This window comes from Glycine soja, chromosome 14 (assembly GCF_004193775.1).
Source record: "Glycine soja cultivar W05 chromosome 14, ASM419377v2, whole genome shotgun sequence".
NCBI lineage: Eukaryota > Viridiplantae > Streptophyta > Magnoliopsida > Fabales > Fabaceae > Glycine > Glycine soja.
In genome coordinates this window covers 43547904-43568834 of record NC_041015.1, presented here as the reverse complement: position 1 = coordinate 43568834, position 20931 = coordinate 43547904, and the positions used below count along the sequence as shown (strand labels likewise).

General features: G+C 37.3%; 1 protein-coding gene across 1 annotated transcript; it reads left to right on the top strand.

Moving 5' to 3' along the window:
• The first annotated feature begins 4492 nt into the window (after nt 1-4492).
• On the top strand, nt 4493-4963 carry LOC114384092. Its single transcript, XM_028343763.1, has 2 exons — nt 4493-4616; nt 4764-4963. Exons 1-2 carry the CDS (start codon nt 4493-4495, stop codon nt 4961-4963), a joined length of 324 nt encoding a protein of 107 aa, XP_028199564.1.
• Nucleotides 4964-20931: the final 15968 nt, after the last annotated feature.

Sequence of the window (20931 nt, the reverse complement as noted above, 5' to 3'; positions counted from 1 at the left end):
TACTAAGTGGAACCTAAAACTCCAAAATTGAAGAGTCGAAAACATCTCTTTGTCTTCTTAGCAGTATAAAAAAAGCTTAAGAAACTATGCAAAGGTTCTCTTTGTTTTGTCTAAAATAGTATTTCATCAATCTCCACAAGTTTTACAGTATTTCTCACCACAAATTATGAAGGTGTTGGTACACAAGCTCTTGCGTTGCGACAACAAGGGCTATTTTGTCACTTTACACAAGGAAAACGAGGTAATACAATGCATGTGTTTTCTATTTTGGTCAATATATTTCGATAGAGTGTCTTATTTGACTTTTCCCAAATCAGAGGTATGGTGAGTAGGTTTTGAGTTTTGGTTCAAGATCAAGCACGAACTTAAGTCAAGATGGACTGTGTTTGACGAACTTGGAAACAAACACACTATACGAATAGATATTGACAATAATGAGGCTTTGATCACACATGGATGGTCCCATTTGAAGACTTTTAATGGTTTGATCAACAATCACACGATAATCTTTCGTTATGTTGGTCACCAAAGGTTTTAGCCTATTTTGGAAGAAATCGTGCACTCCAAAAGCATGTAAGACCTATAGTCGTAAGAAATTCAGGTCAAGATTTGGAGTCCACAATGGAAGGAATTCAATGGACAAAGACTTTGCATCTAGTATTGGATGCAATAGGCTCTTTAATGCACCGAAAGTTAATGATCAACCCAAAATGGCATTCAAAGTGACCTTAACTCATTAACAAGCAACTGAAAGTCAAATGGTATGTTTATTTTCTTACTATTTGTTTTGTGGAATCTAATTGGAAATTTTAATCTGAACGAGCATACTACCTCTATAGATTTTGATTTTTGTTATTAATCTTTTTTACTTAATTGTTCATATTTACCAAGTATTAATATTGTAGTTACATTTCTATTAATAGGGTTTGCCTTCAAAATTTGTCAATCACAAGTGGGGTTTCAACACTATGAGGCTACAAGATGTTGTTGGGTCTACTACAACATGCTCTGTTCTAAGAAATGAATATCGTAAGGCACTTGAAATTGACAAAAAGGTTGGAAGAAGTTTTGTGTTGAGCATGGACAGGCAAATGGCGATGAAATTGTGTTTCACATTGACCCGAAAAGAGACAATTTGGTTTATGTAACTAAAACAATGGATTAGATTTACAAGTTTCCGAGTTTCATCTTATCTTTTGACAACCTTTTGAGTTCCAGCTTTTTGTGCAATGATTCTAAAGAATCATTAGTTATGTTATGTTTAATTTTCCAAATTACGTATAAGAAACTTAATATAAAGTAATTGTTTCATAAATTTCATGTTTTTTGTGTTCATAATGCATCATTTTTATGTTTAATCTTAGTTGAATTAAAATTTGTGGGAATCCATTCTTGCTTTGCGTTGCATGAATTAGTAAATGCACAACACATATTGGAAGTACATTTGTTAAATATTTAATAGTAGTAATGCTTTTGTTTGGTATTAATTTGTAGTTGATAGTATACTAATATTTGTAACAATTATTAAGGAAGGATCAAAACAATGATAAATAGTAAAAAGTATATATAATGAATATTTAGCACAAATACTTTAGGAATTTTTCATTCATTTCAAACAATATCATTTTTTATATGTTGCTCTTATAATTCAATTTTTATAAGTTAAATTTGTTGAGTAAAGAAGTTTGATAATAATGTGAATAATTATCATTATTATTAATATTATAAGTTGTATTGTACGGGACCCAACGGTAGTCACCACTAGCCAAGTGACTACCACGCTCGCATGATGTCCTTAGTGGACGTCATGGACAGTTACCAGTTCAATCATTTTCCTCACTTATAAGACCAGAAGAACAACAAGAAGATGTATGTTACATTCCATTCATTGTACACTCCCTAAATAGACATTGACTTTAGCATTGGAGTCCTTTTTCAGGTACTCTAAACCACCATTGGAGAAGGAGCTTGGAAACACAGGAAGGAAACTACTCATAGGTTGAACTACTAAGAGCCTGGTAAGAACATTTGGTGCCCACTGCGAGGTCGAAATGAAATTTCCTTCAATCTCAAGAGTATATGGTAGCGACCGGGAGTTCAGTGTTAAGGTTAACTACCATGGAAGAAATTTCAGTAGTGCAAGGATTTAGAGAGTAGTTGGAGGCTCTACAAAAGAAGAATGCAAAGGAGATGGTTGCATTATGACAAAAACAAGAAGCAGACTTGCAAACTCTGTGCCAGAAAAACATGGTTATCCAAGCGCAATTACAACAGTCACAAGCGAACACGCAACAAACGGTTCCAGCCTATAATATAGCAAAAAAAAGGAGAGCACTCTTCACATGACACCAACTGTCATACAAACATAGTTGGACGATCCCATCAAAGATCTCAGGGTCAAGTAGTCGAGTTACATCGTCAACATCTTTTTGTTGACAAAATCCTTGATGCCCCCCTTCTCTATGAATGAAGCCTCTGGACATTGATCGATATGATGGAACCATATTCCCTAATGAACTCCTAAAAATGTACATTATGCAGGTAAATTGATACACTAACAGCAATGTCATTTTATGCAGGGTCTTTCCAATTTCGTTGAAGGGACCCGCACTTACATGATGGCATCAACTCCTTCTTCGAAGTACCGATTCGTTTGACACACTTTTTGAATGTTTTGGTACTCAATATGCAATATGTTGACCCCACCATACGACATCAATGACGCTGATCAACTTGCAACAAGCTGATAATGAGTCATTATGCCACTTGATGGCCTGATTTTCATAAATTTCGATCAGAATCTGAGATCTCGAAATTGGAGTAGCCTATCATGACATGGTAACAGCTCTTAAGCCAAGAGCGTTTCCAGATAGCCTATGTAAGAAGAGGCCTGTCAACACGGATGATTTGAGACAACATGCAACCAGATTTATCAAGATGAAGGAGTTGCCCAAGTTCCATGATAAAGTTAGAGGAGACTAGAAGAATTGATTCTCAGAAAGAAAAACTAAAGTTTGTCAAAGAGAAAGATTTCAAAACACAACCATGTCAGTCAAAGATGTAACATATACTCCTCTCACTAAAAGCCAAGCACGTATTTTGGTGGAAGCATTCAACACAGAAATACTTGGGGTACCACCACTGACAAATTCTCATACTCAGGCCAACTGTACCAAACAATGCAAATATCATTAGTATTATGGTCATTCTAAACAAGAATGGATAGTTCTGAAAGATACAATTGCATAGTTGGTTCAAAGAGGATGTATAAATGATTTTTTCGGAGGAAAGAATTATAATCGAGGCAGTTATAAAGGAGACAAAGGTGGCCACAGAGGCAGTTTCAGAGGTCGATATGTTGGAGGTTGGGGCAATAATAACCAACATCCTATAGGGGAAGATGAACAAGAAAATCCCCCATGTGCAGTCCGAGGTGTAATTAATACCATTGTTGGTGAAGGTTGTACAAGTTCCATTTGGAAACGACATCTCCAAGCTCTGAAAAGTGTCAATGCAATAAGAACATAAAAGACTCTGCTTTGATCTCTACCACCAACCACATTCACGAATGCAACTTCGTAGGAAATGATCCAACATAAGATGACCCTATAATGGTTACAATTTTAATAGATGGTTGGGCAGTTTGAAAACTTCAATTGAGCAGGTAAGTTCTACTAACATTTTATATTCGTCTATCTTTGAAAAATTAGATGTTTCTCACGATCTTATGCAACCTCATAAGAAATGTGTAATAGGTTTTGCAGGCAAACGAGTTTATGCTAGAAGAAAAATAAATCTGTTGACTACTTTTGGCTTGAGCAAACTTTCTCAATCATTGACAATTCCATACGTGTTGGTTGATGCAAATACCTCATATACTATCCTACTTGGTAGACCTACCTTGAACAAGCTTGGAGCCATTGTTTCTAAACCTTATTTAGCAATGAAGTTTCCCTCATCCATAAGGGAAATTGTCACTATAAAGACTTAAAACTGATTAGACAAATGCTCGTGAATGCTATGTAAATAGTTGCAAGATTGAACCATACAATATGGTGAAAAAGAATAAAAGCAAAAAGGAACCAATCTCCAATATCAACATTTTCGTCACCATATTGGAGGATCTTGATCCTCTATCAGAATATGAATATCAGTGACCAACCCTATAGAGGACATCGAGCCTTTCCAAATCGGAAGGGAGTCACATCAATGCACCAAAATCGACAAACAAATAGAGGATGTCGTGTGAAAAGAAGTAGAACAAGTGCTCTTAACCAATGTCGACTAGTTTGCTTGGAGTGTATCCAACATGCCAAGCATTGATCCCAACTTCATTTTCCATATGCTTGCAATTTTCTTTGAGGAGAAACCTATAGCTTAGAGAAAATACAAACTTGGAGAAGAGAGGAGAAAAGCGATAGAGGCGGAAATTGACAAGTTATTGAAAGCCAGCTTCATTCATGAATTATACTACATTACTTGGTTAGCCAATATGGTTATGGTGAAGAAATCAACCGGAAAATGGAGAATGTGTGTGGATTACATCAACCTCCATAAAGCTTGCCCCAAGGACGCTTACACTTTGCCTAGCATTGACAAATTAGTTGACACGACATGTGGGTTTAGATTACTTAGTTTTTTAGATGAATACATAGGTTACAATCAAATCAAGATGTCCCTACTTAACCAAGAAAAAACAACATTCATCATTGGTGGAGCCAAATTTTGTTATAAAGTAATGCCTTTTAGCCTAAAAAATGCAGGTGCCACATATCAAAGGCTCATGAATAAGGTTTTCAAGGAGGAGATTGGAGAAAACATAAAAGTGTATGTAGATGACATGGTAGTGAAGTACCTCTCTTCTGATCAACATGCTCGTGACTTGGCTGAGATCTTTGCAGAGCTTAGAAAACTCAACATGAGGTTGAACCCTAAAAGACACTTTTGGGGTTGGGGGTGGTAAGTTCTTAGGTTTTATGCTAACCTACATGTGAAGAAATCCTTAAATGAGAAGTCCAGAAAATATGAATGAACTCCAAAAGCTAACAGGGAAAGTAGCCTCTCTATCTTGATTCTTACCCAAGATGGCAGAAAAGGCAAGAACATTTTCCAAGCTATTGAAGAAATCACATAATGACTTTGTTTGAGATGAAGAATGTGAGAAAATGTTTACAGAATAAAAGAATTTTTTGGTGACCCCTCCAATCCTAAGTCAACCTAGACCAGGTGTTGATCTCTTACTTTACTTATCTATTTCTAATACAACTATTAGTTCCATATTAATGCAGGAAGATAATTGTCGATCTAATTTACTAGTAAAGTCTTACAAGGGCCTATAAAAAGGTATTAAATGATTGAAAATTTTCCATTATCACTAGGGAATTTGGAAATGAGGTTGTGTCAATACTTCCAAGGTCACCAGATCAAAGTTAAGAACAACAATCCTATCAAACAAGTCCTTTGAAATCCAAAGCTTGCTAAAAGGATGGTTTGTATGGTCTGTAGAGTTATTTGAGTTCGGACTGAAATTCGAGCTACAAAGACCTATTAAAACTCAATGCATGGCTGACTTCATGGCAAAGCTTCCCCCTAAACTTGTGGAAGCAATGCCTTCCAAGATTATTTTGATGATGCTAAAGAATCAATAGTCAAGGAAGTTTTAAGAATCAAGATCAAGATTCAAGATTCAAGAATAATCAAGATCAAGATTCAAGATTCAAGTAAAGAATCAAGACTCAAGATTCAAGAATCAAGAGAAGACTCAATCAAGATAAGTATTAAAAGAGTTTTTCAAAACATTGAATAGCACAAGAATTTTTCAAAAAGAAAAATCTTTTACCAAAGGGTTTTACTCTCTGGTAATCGATTACCAGAAGGCAGTAATCGATTACCAGTAGCCAGCATTCTTTTCAAAACTGATTTACAAAGTTGTAATCAATTATCATAATCATGTAATCGATTACCAATATTTTTAAACGTTAGATTTCAAATTTCAAGAGTCACAACTTGTGATAAAACTTTTTCAAATCATTTCAAAATTGTGTAATCGATTACCAGTGTTTCTAAACGTTTTGATTTTCAAATTTAAACATGAAGAGTCACATCTGCTGATGAGTAATCGATTACACTATGATAGTAATCGATTACCAGTAACTGATTTCGAAAAATAAATTTCCAAAAGTCACAATTCTTAAAGTGACTTGTTTCAGAAGAGTTTTTCAAAAGAGTCGCAACTTTTAAAGTGACTAGTTTTCAAAAGAATCACAATTTTTAAAAAGTGGCTAGTTTTAAAGAAATTTCCAAGAGTCATAAACTTTAACTTAAGTCATCAAATGATTATAAATATGTGACCATAGCACGAATTTAAAAAGACTGATTCCTTTCATGCATAACAAATTTCTTTCATTCATTTCTCTTCATCTTTTTGAATGTTTTTGTTCAATACTTTCTCTTTCAAGAAAAGTTCATTGACCAAAAACTTGTGCTATTCTTTTTCTTTACTCCTTCTCTCTTGTCAAAAGATTCAAAGGACTAACCACCTAAGAATTCTTTTGTTTCTTCCCTTCTCCCTCTTGACAAAAGATTTCAAAGGACTAACCGCCTGAGATATCTTTTTCCCTTTCCCTTTAAACAAAAGATTTCAAAGGAGTAACCGCCTGAGATATCTTTTCTTTCCCCTTACAAAGATTCAAGGGACTAACCGCCTAAGAATTCTTTGTCTTAACACATTGGAGCGTACATCCTTTATGGTACAAGTAGAGCATACATCTACTTGGGTTGTGATACTGAGAACAAGAGAGGGTACATCTCTTGTGGATCAGTTCAAGTGGAGCGTGCATCCACTTGGTTGTTCAAAGAGAACAAGGGAGGGTACATCCCTTGTGGATCTTCGCTTGTAAAGGATTTTACAAGGTTATTGGAAATCTCAAGAACCGGTGGTTGCTTGGGGATTGGATGTAGGTGCGGGTTGTGGCCGAACCAGTATAAATTTTGTGTTTGTCTTCTTCTTCCCTACACTATTTACTTTTCCGCTGTGTACTTTTATTTCCGCTTTACTTTTGTCTAAGTTATTGTTTTTGTTATTTACTTCATCATAACTTAGTAGTAAAGCCTAATTTAATCTAGTAATATTAAGAAGGATAATTTTTAATTAGTCAAGATACATTAATAATTAATTCAACCCCCATTCTTAATTATTCCGAGACCACTTGATCCAACAAGTGGTATCAGAGCAGGTATCTTGAGAAACGTTTCACAACTTCAAGATTCATGGCCTCCTCAAATTCTTTGTTTCTCGAGGGAAACTCCATCCATAGGCCACCTATCTTTAATGGTGAGGGTTACCACTATTGAAAAACCTGAATGCAAATCTTTATTGAAGCCATAGATTTAAACATTTGGGAAGCAATAGAAATAGGACCTTATGTACCCACCATAGTAGATGCAAGCACAAGCACAACAACAGAAAAACCTAGAGGTTAGTGGGCTGAAGAGGATAGAAGAAGAATTCAATATAATCTTAAAGCCAAAAACATTATTACTTCTGCCATAGGAATAGATGAATATTTTAGAGTGTCAAACTGTTCAAATGCAAAGAAGATGTGGGATACTCTCCAACTTACACATGAAGGAACCACTGATGTGAAAAGATCTAGAGTCAACACCCTTACACATGAATATGAATTATTTAGGATGAACACTAATGAGAACATCTATTCGCAACCGACAAATGTATCGGATCACACAAGTAGTATAAAATGGTAAGAACCGAGTATCGAACTCTCGGGGAACTTGTGTTATCTAGCAAGCTATTTCGATAAATAAGCGTCTGGTATGAAAATATGACTGTGGTTATGAACAGGAATTTAAACTATCTAGGCAAAAAGAAAGAAAATCACGCAAGAGAAATACTATGTAAAAATAAGTAGAGAATGCGTTGGTCTTCCTCATAGGATCCTGATGCTAAAAATGATGTTCTCTATTTAACAATGCTCATGCGTTCCTATGTTGTCTCCTGGACTACTAGACCCCGATTCCTCATGATAGCCTAGCCTAGTCCTGATCAAGCCTCGTTCGCAGATTCCTCTTGTAAGACTAAACTCAACCAAGACCGCATTAAGACACACATACACAACTAAGTTCTTGTGCCCCGATTCCTCGTGATAGCACAACAACTTAGTCCTGTACTATCAAGGACTTTAGAATCAGACCAGTTTCCACTGTTGAATGACGCTAACAAAGCATGCATCTATGTGATCAAGGTAAAAGCACACTGGAATGAAAAATAGATAGCACAAAGAACACACAAAACATCATTACATAGATAGAAATATATTTACATCAGGTACCTACAGGGAAGATCCAACAGAGGATTTAGCTTTCCATAGTCTGAAAACCTCCTTTACAACAAAAAGAAGAACAAGATGAAAGACTGCAAAAACACAAGTGGTGAGGATGTCTCCTTCACCTCTAGAGGATGTCCGGAAACCTCCTTTGCGCTTAGCGAATTCTCGCTAAGCCAGCAGCTTGGCTTAGTGAAAGAGTGAAAAACAGCACTTTGCCAAAGTTGCCTATTTAACCTGAAATTGAGAGAAATTGATTATCAAACGCACAAAACAAAAGTATAAAATATCTATTACCTATATTTAACAAAAAGTACTTATAGTATTACAAAACAACCATAAATTGGGATAGTTTGATACAATATACACAGGTTTTATACACAAAAGTTAGTCGTATCCATTGACTAACAACTCCCCCAAATTTACAGTTTTGCTTATCCTCAAGCAAAAGAGAATAGCTCACTTGTCCTCAAGTGGTAAAACATGCAGTGATTATGTACAGGGGTGTATGCATAAAAATTCATTGATTGCATGATGAGAAAGATGAAGCAATGTGTACCTATCCCTTGTTTTCACAGAATATGCAGCTAGACAAAGAGGAGAACAAAATATGAACAATATAATTAGATGAGGTTAATCATAAGACAGAGATTCAAGGAAAGTAGCTCAAACCACAGTCTCACGGCTACTGTCTCCCTCAAGCACAAGTGTTTAAGCTATTTATTGATAACAACTTTTTTTTTTAACATACAACTTATTTGTGGTGTGTGCTGATGCTTAACCTTTTTCTTTTCATTCTAATTGACTTTCCTCCCCCAACACATTGTCAGTATATCTGGTCTAGGCCTCAAAGGAATGGAATCTCCATGTATCATATTGAGCAGTGGGCCTTGAACTGACGCTCCTTCTTTTCCTTGAAGGCATCTGCAGACAAAGGAATCAAACATTTGATCAGGACTCAATTTATTAAAATTTAAAAGAGAAAAACTAAAAAATAACACTGAAAAAAAGACAATGGCCGCTTAGCGAGACAATTATCGCTTAGCGACATTATGTAAAAGGCACACCCCCGCTTGGCGAAACATGGGTCGCTTAGCGGGTTTCACAAAAAACAACACTGGGCTTAGCGACACAGAAGTGCTGCTTAGCGGAAATTGCTATGGTCTAGTGTTTGCAAAATTGGCTTAGCTGGCGAGGAGCTCGCTAAGCCTAAGGTCAGCCGCATGGATTTGCGGTTAGCCAAGGGTAGGCTGCGCTTAGTGGCACTAAACTGAGCAAAAATTTCACTAAGTTATGGCGGCTTAGCGAATAGGAACAATCAGCTTAGCAAATGTCGCAAGGATTTTCGCTTGGCGCAGGAGATTCTGGCTTAGCGCGCAGCCAATCAGTAAAAAAAAAAAAATTTACTAAGTTACCTAGGCTTAGCGAATCAGCTTCGCTTAGCGTACTGTACCAGGTGGATGAATGTTCATCCTCTAGAAATAAACTCGCTTAGTGCACAATGCGCACTTAGCGAGTGCTCATATAAACACCTATGTTCAGGGAAGAACTCGCTTAGCGCAGTAAGAGCGCTTAGCGAGTTCTTCAGGAAAACGCTTATATTCAACGAATATTGATGAACTCGCTTAGCGCGGTATGCGTGCTAAGCGAATTCATTGTGTTTTCCAGAAAAAATGCAGAAATAGTGTCGCATTTTCCTCCATATTTCGGGCCTCTACCAAGTAGATTGAACATGCACAGCCCTGAGTACAGTTTTCAGGCACAAAATGAACCTAAAGGTTTCAACTTTAAACCATTCCTAAAACAACAAAACCCTAAAAGTTTAAACCTACTCTAGAGTTTTCTAACCTAAAGTTTGATAAAATAACAAAGATAGAAATCAAAGAACTTACTTGTGCTGCGGATGCTTGATGAAAAAAAGTAGATGCAGAGTAGAAGAAGCAAAAATTCTCAGGGAGCAGTTTGAGAGAGAAAGGGAGCAGAAGGGGTACAAATTTTCGAAGAGTGGGTGTAACTGACATTACACCCACTAAGAACGTTTTCATTCTTTTCGCTTAGCGGAGCGATTCGGTGAGCGAAAAGACAAGACGTTTGGTTTCTCAATTTTTCTTCCCGCGCTTAGCCCAATTCAAAATTCAAATTTTTTATATTATTTTTTTTTTACAGAATTTGGCTTAGCGTGAGAATGTTGTCGCTTAGCGAGATATGATGATTAGAAAACCTGCAATTCTCGCTAAGCCAAGCTTTAGTCCGCTTAGCTAAAATTATGCAATTTAGGTACATAGAAGCTGGCGTTAAGCGATCAATAGCATCGCTTAGCGCATATACTGCCGCAAGCGATTGAGCTCAGCGACCATGAGTGGCGCTAAGCTACAGTGAATCCAGTTTAAATCGCAAGAATATCCGCTTAGCCAGCAGATTATGCGCTCAGCCCCGTGGCCCTCAATTCTGATTGCAAAGAATAGCGCTTGGCGACATAGAGTCGCGCTTAGCCAAGGGAAGCTATCGCTCAGCGATCAGTTTGTCACTTAGTGCAATTCAACTCGAATTGATTTTGGCTTAGCTAAACCTTGGTTGGCTTAGCGAAAATAATCAACCTTAGGTGCCAAGGTGGTGTGTTAAGCGCTTGAACTCGTGGCTTAGCGCATGAGTGATTATGCGCTTAGCGAAAAGCAGGCACTTAGCGAAAGGACTAATTTTCAAAAAGATTTTTTTCTGAGTTATAACTTAGTCCTTTCCCAAGAAATTAAAACCCTTAATTTCACATTCAAAGAGAGGTTTATATGCTCCATGTAAAGATTATTAAGCAAGTTTCTAATGATCAAATGCATGAAAAACAAACACAACAAAGATTAAAACTAGGTTGCCTCCCAAGAAGCGCTTCTTTAACGTCATTAGCTTGACGCTTGTACCTCTCTGGGCAATCTCATGTTTTGGTTCTCACCTTCATAACCTCTTGACCTTCTCCCACTACCTGCAAGCAAACATTGTGTTCTGGAGCAGGCTTGTCTTCCACAAACAAGTCGAAATCAATTTTCTAGTCTTCAAAACCTAACTCCAGCTTTCTCTTCCCCATGTCAACTATGTAGCTTGCAGTCAACATGAACTGCCTTCCTAAGATTACAGGGATGTCAATATCTTCAGAGATATACATGAACATAACATCTGTTGGGAAGATAAAATTCTTTACCCTGACCAACACGTCTTCAATCACTCCATAGGGCCTGGTAATGGAGCGGTCAGCTAATTGCAAAGTCATTCGAGTGGGCATATTCTCCAACTCTCCCAGTCTTCTGCATATGGAGAGTGGCATCAAATTAATGCTGGCTCCCAGATCAATCAGAGCCTTTCCCACATTGACTTCTCCTATTGAACAAGGAATGGTTACACTCCCAGGATCTTTGTGCTTAGGTGGAAGGATCTTTTGGATTACAGCACTACAATTTCCTTCCACTATGATGTTTTCCTGATGAATGTACCTGTGCTTCCTTATCAACATATCTTTCAAAAATTTAGAGTAGAGTGGCATCTACTACAGAGCTTTGCCAAAGGGCATGGTTATTTCCAGTTTCCTGAAAATATCCAAAAACCTTGCCAAATGACAATCTTTTTCTTTCTTGGAAGGCACCACAGGATATGGTACTTCCACACTTTATTCCACAGCCTTTCCACTTCTACTCTTCTCTGCAACCTTATTTTTTTCATTTTCATTTTTCTCATTTTCTATTTCTTTTTCTCTTTCTTTTTCTTTTTCTTGGTCCTCCATCTCTTTATTCTGGACCATTATTTTCTTCCCTTTTTCCTTATTCTCTTTACCCTTCACATCATTTTTCTTAACCTCAGCACCTGTCTTTTCACTCAGTTGTTCCTTGTCTACCACATTTTCTTCATCCTCAGCTTCCACAAACCTTTTACTCTTGGTCATCACAGCCTTACATTCCTCCTTAGGATCATTTTCCATATTTGCTTCAAAGCTATTTGATGACTTGTCAGCTATCTGCTTGGCCAGTTGTCCCATCTGTACTTCAAGGTTCTTTAGTGCTGACTCAGTACTCTTATGATTCGACATCGTTACCTACATAAACTGAGTCAAGGTCTCTATCAACTTAGTTGTCCTCTGAAAGATGTTAGGCCCTTGTTGAATTGGCCTATTTGAGGATCCACCTTGGTCTTTATTGAACTGGTTTCTAGGGTGTATCCTCCATTATCCTTGTTGATTATAAGGACCTTGCTGGAAGCCTGAAAACCCTCCTTGAGTGTACCCTTGCCTCTGCTGATTCCCCATGAAATGAATTTCTTGAGTGTTATCGTCAATGGGAATGCATTGGTCTGTCTCATGAGCTTCACCATAAATGGTACAACCTGTGACCTGCAAAACAGAAGAATGTGTAGGTTGTCCAATCGACAGTTTAGTTGGCAGCTTACCAAGTGTTTCTGTTAGGATCTCAAGTTGCTTAGATAGTAACTTGTTCTGTGCCAACAAGGCGTCGTGTGATGTTAGTTCCAACATGCTCTTCTTTGTGGGTTGATGGGTTCTGTCCCTCAGGATGGCATGATCACTGGATGACATGTTCTCTATGAGCTCAGTTGCTTCTTCTAGAGTTTTCAACTTTATTTTTTCCCCAGCAGAAGCATCTAGTAATTGCTTGGTTTGTGGTCTCAGCCCATCTATGAACATATTCAGTTGGATTGGCTCGGAGAATCCATGGGTGGGAGTTCTTCTCAGTAAGTCTCTGAATCTCTCCAATGCCTCACTCAAGGATCCATCAGGGAACTGATGAAATGAAGATATTGCTGCCTTCCCTTCAACAGTCTTAGATTTTGGAAAGTACTTCTTTAGGAATTTTTCCACTACTTCTTCCCAAGTTTTAAGATTGTTGCCTTTGAATGAGTGGACCACCTCTTGGCCTCTCCTGCCAGTGAAAATGAGAAAAGGCTAAGTCTGATAGCTTCATCTGATACACTGGCAATCTTAACAGTATTGCAAATCTCTATAAATGTTGCCAAGTGTGCATAGGGATCTTCATTGGGTAATCCTTGGAATAAATTCCCTTGTATCAGATGGATAAAAGAATGTGGGTAGGTGATGTTGTGCGCTTGCACTTCAGGATGTGAAATGCTAGTGAAAAATTGTGGTACAGAGCCACTTGAATAGTCCTCAAGGGTAGTCCTCTAATCATGCTCATCTGCCATGGTAACAGCTTCAGAATGTTGATTAGCGGATTCCCTTGATGATGGTGAATCAGGTGATAATGAATCAAAAAAATGAGTCTCCTCCTCAAGAATGGACGCAGTTGTTCTGTCTTGCAACAGTTTCCTTCTCCTCTCAGCCCTGTTCCTTCTTAGTGTAGCTTCCATTTCTAAGTCCAAAGGAACTAAAGTGCCTGTAGGAGATCTATGCATAAACAGTACTAACAGAGTAGTGGTTATCTAGTTCAATTAGAGAAGATAAATATAACTTAAAGAACAAATATTCATAGAAACAAATAAAGAATAGACACATAAAACGAGCTAACTTCCTAAATAAAAATAAGTTCCCCGGCAACGGCGCCAAAAACTTGTTCGCAACCGACAAGTGTACCGAATCGCACAAGTAGTATAAAACGGTAAGAACCGAGTATCGAACTCTCGGGGAACTTGTGTTATCTGGCAAGCTATTTCGATAAATAGGCGTCTGGTATGAAAATATGACTGTGGTTATGAACAGGTATTTAAACTATCTAGGCAAAAAGAAAGAAAATCACGCAAGAGAAATACTGTGTAAAAACAAGTAGAGAATGCGTTGGTCTTCCTCATAGGATCCTGATGCTAAAAATGATGTTCTCTATTTAACAATGCTCATGCGTTCCTATGTTGTCTCCTGGACTGCTAGACCCCGATTCCTCATGATAGCCTAGCCTAGTCCTGATTAAGCCTCGTTCGCAGATTCCTCTTGTAAGACTAAACTCAACCAAGACCGCATTAAGACACAAAGTCAAATTGCCAAGAAAATCCTTCAAATGGCAGAACCATCGAAAAAGCGAAAAGGCGTTTCGACTTCATCCATAGTCACCAAAACTCAAAGTCATGGATCATCCAAGGCGCAGACTGTAACGACCCGCCTCGTCGCTACGGTATCCACACTCTAATATTCGATAATTTCAATTTTTTTATAAAAAGAACTCCCTTAATTTTTTCTTATGAAAATAGAAGTGATTTTGTTACAACATAAATTCATCCAACAACACGCCATTACTTAAGTGAATATGCATAATTACATAGAAACAATAATTCGGTACATGTCATACACATAACGAAAATTAAATATGTTCATATATATAATTAAAATTCCAGTTTTACATCTTTAACTCAACAAAATAAAACTTAAAAACCAAATATGGAGGAGTTGATTACAAAACACAACTCTCTCCCAAAATAACGCCAACGTCATCACGTCGGCTCGGCGGCTCCTCACCAGAATCTTACTCCCTACACCCTGCCACTGTCATTCTGCTCCCACGAACAAGGATCGTGATCATCACAGGTATCAACCACACGATACAAAATTGCAAAGGTGAGTTTATTATAAAAGAACCAATACCAATTCCAAATAACCACAATTAGCAAGGAACATAGGCAAACATGATAAGCATACGCAACAATCATTATTCAACACTCATATCCAACAAATATTCATCATTCACATCCAACAATTACTCATCATCCATCCATGGACCCAATCAAGACTGCACAGAATGATGCATGCACCTGACTCAACACTCAGATGCAATGTGGTACGTACCAACAACAACCAAATCTCAGGAAATAGCCTAAGCGTGTCCACACGACACTCTCACTTAGGGAACTGTGCTGAGTTTGTCTAGACCACTCGGTTGTGCACGTAACAGCCCCCCTCCCATAGGTGATCAGCCTGGGAGCCCAAAGGTGTTCCCTACCAGGTGACAAGCCCCCTAGTACAAAGTACACTTGGCCACAGTTACTCTATTTCCTGTGTCGTATGAGCTATGATCACGTCCAAAAGTAAGTGCCAAAGACCATGGACCAATTAAAGCGCCTAAGCATCCCCTCAGAAATGCTTAGATTCTCTAACCACGCAAGTTACCCACGTCTGGGCCATCCGACAAGGTCATTGCACTCTACCCCCCATGACATACACTCCATACGACGTATGATTGTGGCCAAAAGCTAGTGTCAAAGACCCTGGAAGGTCAGTGCACAGTGCCCCCCACGAAAATACACAACATGCACATGCTAATGCATTTCCAACATCAATCAACATTCCATTTCCATGTCATTCTCAACATAAATATCATCTCGTCTCAATGACGTTATCAACAACAACAATAACCTCATTTTATATTCACATATAACAATTCATGTTGGCATGGTCTTTATTAACAACGTCATCTCAAATCAATGTCATCATAATCATCATTATCATCACATATCAATTAAAATCCTCAATAGCAACATCAACAACAAATTGCATTTCGCACATATATACATATATATCTTTCATGCCTGAGATTCACACTCACAGGTCTTCAAACAACACAAATCAAACAACCACAACAATATCATTCATCACAATACATATATATATTGCATCCCATTAGTTAAAACGTAATTTTCTTTGAAGAAAAATCAGCATGCAACAGGGTCAGGCAGATATCCTCATAGCTAGGTTCCCTGACCCTAACTATGGTGTTAAAACGGTAAATTTTATAAAAACTCCCCTTACCTATCGTGAGCTACCCCGCGGATTCCTCGTCGCGTCACTTGAAGATTCTTTTTTGTCCTTGCTCGTTGATTCCACACAAGCCTCTACTATGCCAAAACGAAGGAGACTTAGTATGGATTTCAGAAAACAAAGCTAGTAACAGTGCTCTGGGTCAAACACCCGCATCACTATATGAAAGAGCTGAGAGCATTTCAGGTTTTACAAAGGAACGTCATTTGGAAATTCCAACCACGCCAATGTGACCAGGGTTCAGTGTAGGTTACGAAAATAACATGCATTTCATGAAAGGATAACGTTTACAAAGTCTCTTTCTCTAAGGTTTTTCAAAGGAAGCATAAGACATGCAATGGCGGTTCGAAAGTTAGAAAAGATGCAAAGACAAGATGAAACTAACAAGAAACAAGCATAGAACCATGGTTACCTCGAAAGAAAATGAAAGGTCAGATTAGGGTTTTTGTTCTCTACTGAAACCGCAAGCCCAGTTGGAAGATTTCGCTTCGGTTGAAGGGTTCCTCTCGATGTGGGTTTTCAATGGAGAACAATGATGGTTTGTGGTGGCTAATGGTGGCTGTGGGTGATGGAGAAAGTGCTTGGAACTTTATAAATTACTTTGGAAGAAAGAAAGAAGAAGAAATGACGTCTTTCCTAAGCTACACGAAAGCAAACGCTGAAATGCTTAAATAAGAAATGCTCTCGGGAACGGAAGCTTCTAGCATACTCCAGACATCTTCTCAAAGATCCCAACGGCCCGATCATGGACAAGTGTCTTGTTAAGTTGAAAACCAAATTTCGAGAAGATCCAACGGTTAACGAAAGCTGAACAGCGTTTTTACCGAGGCAGCTTCATGTAGCTTTCTCTAGAAGCTTCATTAAGAGGCTTCCTCCAGAAACTTCATTAAGAGGCTTCCTCCAAAAGCTTCCTCGTGGCTTCTTTGAAAAGCTTTCTCAAGAGACTTCTTTGAGAAGCTGGATCCTTATCTATCCACACCCCTCTATTAAAAAAATTAACCTCCTTAAAAATAATTACGGATGAAAATAACGCAACAAAGAATCAAACATCAAACCTAATTTCTAATTAATATATATATATATATATATATATATATATATATATATATATATATATCAGGGTGTTACACTGACAACCCAAACTCCTCCCTCCATATCATCTCCTACGTTGTTTTCCTCGGAAGAACAATGTATCCGGTACAATTCTCTCTTTTCTTCTCGTTCCATAATCTATCCTAAGTTCGTATACTTAGATTTCTTTGATGATGAAGTGTTTGATTGCTTTCAAGAATTTCAAAATTCTGGTTTAATTCAGTTTATCTCCATGAAACTTCCTTTTTACCCTGAATTGGTTAAAGCCTTTTATTCTAACTTGGAAATTCAAGAAGATTCCTTGATTTCCGAAGTTTATGGGATTAAGATGGTCATAGACCAATCCCTTTTCTTTGAACTCACTCAATTATCCAGTGACGGTGTACCATTTGAGGGTACACTTGATGATGAGTGGAAATTCGATTTTTCTATTTCTGATGCCCGCCAGATGGTTTGTACCAACCAAGCGGATATGATCGGAAGGCTTATTGCCGGTTCATTGGCATTCGAATGTCACATCATGCACTTCTTGATTGTGCGCATCCTACTCCCTAGATCATCCAACCTTGCACAAGTTTCTGAGGAAGATTTGACAATTATGTAGGTTTTCTTAACCGGTCGTCAAATCGACTAGGCCCATCTTGTGAGATATCGCATGCATAACATTGCGATCAAATGCTCCACTTCCATATCCTCATTTGACCACCTTGTTTCTACAACATTTTAATGTCCCTCTTGACTCTGAGCCTTTTGTCAAAGTCAAGAGATCCTTCTCTATTGGTGCAAATGTAGTCTCCTCTTTCGGATACCATAAAGAGAGGGATGGCTCTTGGGTGAAGAAGGATGCTCCAGTACAGGCCGCTGAAGACCGCTCTCCATCACCACATTCTCAGAGAGATGACTCTTCATCTCTTATGCACAACATTCTTGACAGGTTGGATGGACTCCACACCTTCGTCAGTGAACGCTTTGACTCGTTGGATAGCCGTATTGATGCCATGGATGCACGATTTGCAGGGATGGACACACGTATCACCAAACTTGAAGAGGATGTTAGCTTTGTTCGTCAGTGCTTTGACCTTCCACCACCATCCTCATAGACTTAGATTATTATATTTTGTTTCTAAAGCCTTGTATTTGGCTATATTTTTATGACATTTGAACACTTAGTATTTCTTTTAATATTTGCTTAGTATGACTGAACATGATGATTATATTTACTTGCTTTTGGTTGTTTATGGTTATGTGTGTTAAACTTAATTATTTTTTATGATATATATGTCTAGTGGTATGTACTTACATTTGGTATTGTGTTGTATGTATGTTTTCGAATTATTCATGTATGCTTTATTTTACGCACTATGGTCTTTTTGATGTTGCCAAAGGGGGAGAGAAAATGGGTATTTTAGAAATCAAGATATTATATTTTCAAAACTTTAAAATTAAGCAAAATTAAAAAAGAAAGGGGGAGAAAGAGATGAGTGAATGGTAGAACAAAACTTGTACGTATCCTCTTGATTTCAGGATTGTCATCATCAAAAAGGGGAAGATTGTGGAAGCAATGCCTTCCAAGATTATTTTGATGATGCCAAAGAATCAAGAGTCAAGTAAGTTTCAAGAATCAAGATCAAGATTCAAGAATAATCAAGATCAAGATTCAAGATTCAAGTAAAGAATCAAGACTCAAGATTCAAGAATCAACAGAAGACTCAATCAAGATAAGTATTAAAAGAGTTTTTCAAAACATTGAATAGGACAAGAATTTTTCAAAAAGAAAAATCTTTTACCAAAGAGTTTTACTCTCTGGTAATCGATTACTAGAAGGCAGTAATTAATTACCAGTAGCCAACATTCTTTTCAAAACTGGTTTACAAAGCTGTAATCGATTATTATAATCATGTAATCGATTACCAGTGTTTCTAAACGTTTTGATTTTCAAATTTAAACATGAAGAGTCACATCTGTTGATGTGTAATCGATTACACTATGATGGTAATCGGTTACACTATGATGGTAATCAATTACCAATGACTAATTTCGAAAAATAAATTTCCAAAAGTCACAATTCTTAAAGTGACTTGTTTTTGAAGAGTTTTTCAAAAGAGTCACAACTTTTAAAATGACTAGTTTTCAAAAGAGTCACAATTTTTAAAAAGTGGCTAGTTTTAAAGAAATTGCCAAGAGTCACAAACTTTAACTTGAGTCATCAAATGATTATAAATATGTGACCATGACACGAATTTAAAAAGACTGATTCCTTTCATGCATAACAAATTTCTTTCATTCATTTCTCTTCATCTTTCTAAAAGTTTTTGTTCAATACTTTCTCTTTCAAGAAAAGTTCATTGACCAAAAACTTGTGCTATTCTTTTTCTTCATTCCTTCTCTCTTGTCAAAAGATTCGAATGACTAACCGCCTGAGAATTCTTTTGTTTCTTCCCTTCTCCCTCTTGACAAAAGATTTCAAAGGACTAACCGCCTGAGATATCTTCTGTTTCTTACAAAAGATTTCAAAGGACTAACCGCCTGAGATATTTTTTTCCCTTTCCCTTTAAACAAAAGATTTTAAAGGACTAATCACCTAAGATATCTTTTGTTTCCCCTTACAAAGATTCAAGGGACTAACCGCCTAAGAATTCTTTTTCTTAACACATTAGAGCATACATCCTTTGTGGTAAAAGTAGAGCGTACATCTACTTGGGTTATGATACTGAGAACAAGAGAGGGTACATCTCTTGTTGATGAGGACAAGGCAAGGAATAAGGGCAAGGAACCTTTAGAAGGACTTGGAAGACCTATGGTAAGGGCTAGAACAAAGAAGGCCAAGGAAGCTCTTCAACAAGTGTTAACCATGCTATTTGAATTTAGGCCCAAGTTACAAGTGAAGAATCTTCAGATTGTTAATTGCACCATGTTCCAAGAAGAGTAGAGGGTGCCACTTTTGTTGAGTGGTTTTATTAGCATTTTGTTAGTTGAAATAAAGGCTCAAACTTGTGTTAAAGTGGCTATCAATTCTCTTGGGATTTGCACCACCTATGGGCTTGTTTTATTTTAAAGAAATTAAGGTTTAATAAGGTGAAAACTCTAGGATTATGGCTACCTCTTGGCTCACCAGGGAGTTGCACAATTTTCCATATGTTTATATGTCTTAATTCTAGTTTTAATTAGGTATAATGACACCATCAATTGTTGTTATCAATTCTAGTTTTAATTAGGTTTAATGACACCATCAATTATTGTTTTGGTGATCATTTCACTTGTGTAACCAACTTGATGTCATTCCTATTTATAGGCTGCACATTTTCTAATAAAAAAAGAGACCTTGAATTTGAGTTTTTAATCACCTTATAAAGTGTGAGAGTGAATCTCCTTAGTTACTTGAGTGATTCAAGAAATTGGTTTATCAAGGAACACCACCTTGTGTGTGACACCAATTCCGGAGGAGTGATTCTTCCAACCCCCTTCTTTATCTTTCTAAACCTTCATTCTTTAATTCTACTTGAACACCATTGTTATCATCTTCATTTTCCATCCAAACACATTCAAACTTTGAACCAAATACCTTACATTCAACCCTCCATAAACTCGTCACTTTCTCTCTCATTCAATAAATTTCATAAAAAAAGAAAGAAAAACCTTTGAAGATCCATCTTCAACCCTTGTGCAAATGGGTTTACATCACTTGTGGATCAGTTCAAGTGGAGCGTACATCCACTTGGTTGTTCAAAGAGAACAAGGGAGGGTACA